This window comes from Coffea arabica, chromosome 8e, assembly GCF_036785885.1.
Source record: "Coffea arabica cultivar ET-39 chromosome 8e, Coffea Arabica ET-39 HiFi, whole genome shotgun sequence".
Classification (NCBI taxonomy): Eukaryota; Viridiplantae; Streptophyta; class Magnoliopsida; order Gentianales; family Rubiaceae; genus Coffea; species Coffea arabica.
This window is the reverse complement of record NC_092324.1, coordinates 20579420-20584290: the sequence shown is the minus strand read 5'-3', so window position 1 is coordinate 20584290 and position 4871 is coordinate 20579420. Positions and strand designations below refer to the sequence as shown.

General features: G+C 37.2%; 1 protein-coding gene across 1 annotated transcript; it reads left to right on the top strand.

Moving 5' to 3' along the window:
- The first annotated feature begins 705 nt into the window (after positions 1-705).
- Positions 706-2324, top strand: LOC140012524 (F-box/kelch-repeat protein SKIP25-like). The gene has a single exon (XM_072060641.1). It carries the CDS (start codon positions 861-863, stop codon positions 2112-2114), a length of 1254 nt encoding a protein of 417 aa, XP_071916742.1. The 5' UTR covers positions 706-860; the 3' UTR covers positions 2115-2324.
- The last annotated feature ends 2547 nt before the right edge of the window (positions 2325-4871 follow it).

Here is a 4871-nt window from a genome sequence, read left to right as displayed (position 1 = left end):
ATGTGAAAAAACGTGCAATTAAAAGAAATTAAAACCTAGAAATTAAGAAAATTACGGGTCCTCACAAGAATGGAGGAGGAAGAAGTGGGAGGAAGAAAGAGATGAGAAAGGGGAGGGGAAGAGGGAGGAAGAGAAAGAAAGAGGAGAAAGGAGGAGAGAGGAGGAAGGGACGATGGGTGGTGTGTTTTTAGACTTTGGTGGTTGGTAATGATGGTGATGTATTTTTTTTGTATATTTAAAATTATTTTTAATATATTATATAGATGTGATGTTTTGAAATTATTTTTTATTTATGTATTACAATAATATTGTATATGAAAAAATTATTTTTTAACAATTGGGGAATCCAAACGAGCCAAAATGATCAAAAGTAGAGAAAAGGAAGACTTTGTTGTTTTACATTGAAATCCTTTTAACCGTTTTGACTGATTCCCCACCTTTTTCCTCCTCTAGCTACAGGACAATCCTCTTGAATAATGGAAAAGCACCGCCCTTACTCAATTGCAATCTAATAATGAGTTGGTCATAGATGTTTGTTGTAAAGGTGATCTCTAACTTTACAATTTTAATTGTGTCTGCCAAGTTGCCCAAAAGGACAGCATTTTCTTTCTCATTCATTGCACAAACGTACAAATATCCAACTTTCTACTTTTTATACTGACATCATCCCCACCATCTCCGACCTCCACTTGTTTGTACTTCTCTCACCAATCACTCGGAAATTCTTGAACAAAGAAATTACTAGATTACGAAATAGATAACCTCACGCCACTCCCCTATCCCCACACCATTATAAGGCTACCCGTTGACAAAAAATCTCTTCCCCCTCTCCCCGTCCTCCCACCTCCTCCCATCCACAAATGAGCAAATCCATCTTCACCACAACCTCCAGATCCTCCTCCTTTACCATCAACTCAGTCGCTAAAAGGCCAAAGCACCACCACCACCACCACCACCACCAAACACCGCAAAAACAAGAACAAGAACAAGAAGAGCTGCCAGAGACCAGTGAAGACCAATCTTTGCTGCCAGGACTTCCTGACCACATAGCCCAACTTTGTCTCTCCAAAGTGCAACCTTCACTTCTTTACTCCGTTTGCTGGCCGTGGCGCCGGCTTATATACTCTCCTTCTTTTCCTCCATTTTTATCCATCTATGCTCTCTTGATACCATCTGAGACAAACCCAGATCACCAATCGCACGACTCTATCAAATTTTCTTGCTTTGATCCCATCTCTTCAAACTGGCTCTCACTTCCTTCACCACCACCTGACCCTCTTCTCTGCCTCCTTCTCCGCCACCCCTCTTTCATCTCACGTAGACTTCCCATCCAATCCGTTACCGTCTCCGGCAAACTAGTCCTCCTTGCCGCCACCGCCGATCAATTCCAACCAGCTCTCAACAGTCCTCTGATCTTCAACCCTCTATCTAAGACGTGGACTTACGGTCCTCCAATCGCGGCCCCACGTAGATGGTGTGCTGCTGGCGCTTCGGCCGGCGTGGTGTATATGGCGAGTGGTGTAGGGTCCCACTACAACCTTGACGTAGCTAGGTCGGTTGAAAAGTGGGACCTACTAATGAACCAAAACAACTCCAGCATCAACATAAAGAGAGATTCTCAGACGGCAAACTGGAGATGGGAAAAGATGGGAGGATTAAGAGATGGGAGATTCAGTCGGGACGCAATTGATGCTGTTGGATGGAAAGGAAAGCTTTGCATGGTGAATGTCAAAGGCGACGCAGCGAAGGAAGGGATAATCTACGACGTGAAGAATGACGCTTGGGAGGAGATGCCGGAGGGGATGCTGGCGGGGTGGAGAGGTCCAGCGGCGGCGATGGATGAAGAAATTATATATATGGTGAACGAGTCCAAAGGTGTACTGAGAATGTACGATCCATTGAAGGACGCGTGGGTTCAAATACTGGAAAGCAAGATGCTCCAAGATGCACAATACGTGGCCGCAGCCGGTGGAAGAGTGTGTATAGTTGGTGGCAGTGGGCTGGAGATTGTGGTGGTGGACGTGGTGGTTTCTCCGCCTAGATTTTGGGTTGTGGATACTCCGCCTGCGTATCAAGCAGTAGCAATTCATGTCTTGCCCAGGATGGGCCATTAAGATTTTCAACCTCCGGTACTTGATTCCATGCTTGAGGAAACGAATTTTTTTTTTTCCAAATTCATTTCTGTTCATTTTCTCTGGCTTTTTTTTTTGGCTGATATTTTTAATTTAATTTCTCCCTTTATTCTGGTCTTGAAAGGAATATCTTGTACATATTCCAGATACATTAAATGCATAGAAAATGAAGTTACTATATTATTTACATAATGTGTGGGAACCCTACTGTTGATACAGATGGAGGGCTTGCTTTAAATTCTTTAATTGGCAAAGGTGTTGCTCATATATCAATTTTTTTTCAAAATTATTTTACTTGTATTACAAACACATTTTTTAATTATTCTTTTATTTTTTTTGAATACCTTTTTATTTCATATATATCATATCATAAAAAGTGTTATAATAATTATTTTAAATAATATTTCATATCTCTTATCTAAAGTAATTTACGTTAAATTGGCTTGAAGCTCTTTCCACAGTCTCCATTAGACAATCGAATTTGTTGATTTAGCTATTATTAATTAATGACTCTATTGATTGGGAAAACTCACAAGTAATGCCAATGATAAAAGGAGCACGACTAAGATTGTCCAAATGTTTTGAGTAGAACCATCTCAGTTAGTATGTTAACCATCTCAATTTGTTTTCTACAATCAAAGTAAATTGAACATGCAGTAAGAAGACGGATCCTTTGAAAAAAGAAAAAGAAAGAAAATGGAAAAAAAATGATTCAATTTTGCACCGGTTTGAGATTGCCACTAAGCATGGAAATCGCAAAGTAGATGAACCCTTCCGTCTCCTCCTCCAAAACCTAAAATTGAACCCCAGAAAAAATAACCTATCTCAACAATTTTTTTCATTTTTAGGCTTATCATGAAAGAAAGGAGTTTGAATGTACATTCATGTCATCAGGAAGTGCTCAATTATTTTTAATCCTTTTTTTTCAATATTTATCTTAAGCTAATTGAGGTCGTATATTGATTTTTCTTTCCCTTTTTTGTTGGTAAGGAAGGACACAAAATATGGAAGGAAGAACAATTTATTGATTTTGGAAAAGAAATTCTACTCTAAAGTGAAAGGTTGGGTTAAAAGATAGTGAATTATACGTGGACTTGACCATATATAATTAGATGTTGGTCAATCGAGGTGTGTATGGTTGATCTGTTATAGGAATCAATGTATAATAACGTATCGTTATTGTTCTTGTGCAAGTACCAACAAAATACTTACAATCATATTGAGCAAAACAGAATGGTATGCTTATACACAATTCTCATATCAAAACGCAGGAAAGCATGGAATCTTGTCACTGAAAATACTTGTGCCTGATATAGAGGTTTCCTTTTGATCTTTGGATGATTATCTTTTTGTTAATGTAAGGATACTTTTTAGGTTTGGTACGAATTCTTTTACACGTTAAAGGAAGATTCTTCATTGGTCTTTCGAGTAAAGGGATCCTGCAAATGTATACGTGATGTGAGTAGCTAACCAAAAGAAAGCAGTTGGATAAAGGAGATTACGTATCTTTCTTTTGATCATTTTATGTTAAGTGCCTCGACTGTCATATTGGGTGCAGTCCATGTTAGAGTTCTAACACGAGGAAAAAGCTATTCTCTAAGCTTTTGAGAAGCTCTTTAAGTCCTTCCACTACAGGTGGTGTTTATCTCTGTAGTTTGGGGTTTCATATGATCCATGTAAAATTTGTGCTCTAAAAGAAATAGAAGACAATGAAAGAAGAAAAAGAACGGGGAAGGGAGTGGTGCATATTATTAGGATTATTCATGCTAAAAAAAGGGGGGGGGGGGGAGGGAGTGGACTTTTTCATTGATTTGGACGGCAAAATCTACCTCATTAACCAACTCCCGGATTCTGAGTTTGGAAGCCGCTCGTGGACTGATTAAAAAATAATTCCAGTTTAAATAGTACCGAATAGGGGTTAATTCTATTTCAGAAAATCATTCCAAATATCTCTCACATTTGGCTAAATGAATTTTTCATTCTTCACTTTTGAAATATTAATTTTACGTCACATATAAATTCAATTTAGTAAAATTTGGTCCCAATTTAAGTTTTAGACAACTTTTTAACTTAAAATCACCACGTGATCCACAGACAGTCAGTTTTTATGTTAAAAAAGGTTAGATCCTACCTTTTTAGTGACAAAAATAAATATGAATTGAATCGGATCTCACCTTTTTAGGAAAAATTGAATGTGGCTTAGATTAGTTCCTACTATTTTAGGGACAAAAATAAATATGGATCGGGTTATTTATTCAACTACAAATGCAAACTAATGTTGTTGCTCCAAAAATGACCATATGTGGGCCACGTGATGATTTAGGGTAAAAAGTGATCGAAAATCTAAGTTAGGACTAGATTCTATCAGCTTAATTTTGTAAGGGATGTAAAATTACTATTTTAAAAGTGAAGGACTAAAAAATTTATTTGACAAAATGTGAGGGACATTTTGAATAATTTTTCCTTTCTATTTTGTAACTTTCAACTATAATTTGATTTTATTTTGGTCTTCAAATTCTAGATTAGGATACTTTAGTCTCTAAATTATATACTGATTTTGACTTTGGCCCTAAATTCTAAATTTAGATAATTTAGTCCCTAAATCATCTGAGATTCTCAATTTGATCTCTTATCTGCTTTCTTGCCACTAATTTTGAGATCCTTTATCTTTTTGTTCAATCATTTTTGTTGCTCATTTAATTGTATTTCGTGAGTTTTGAAGATTCGATTCACAATTGT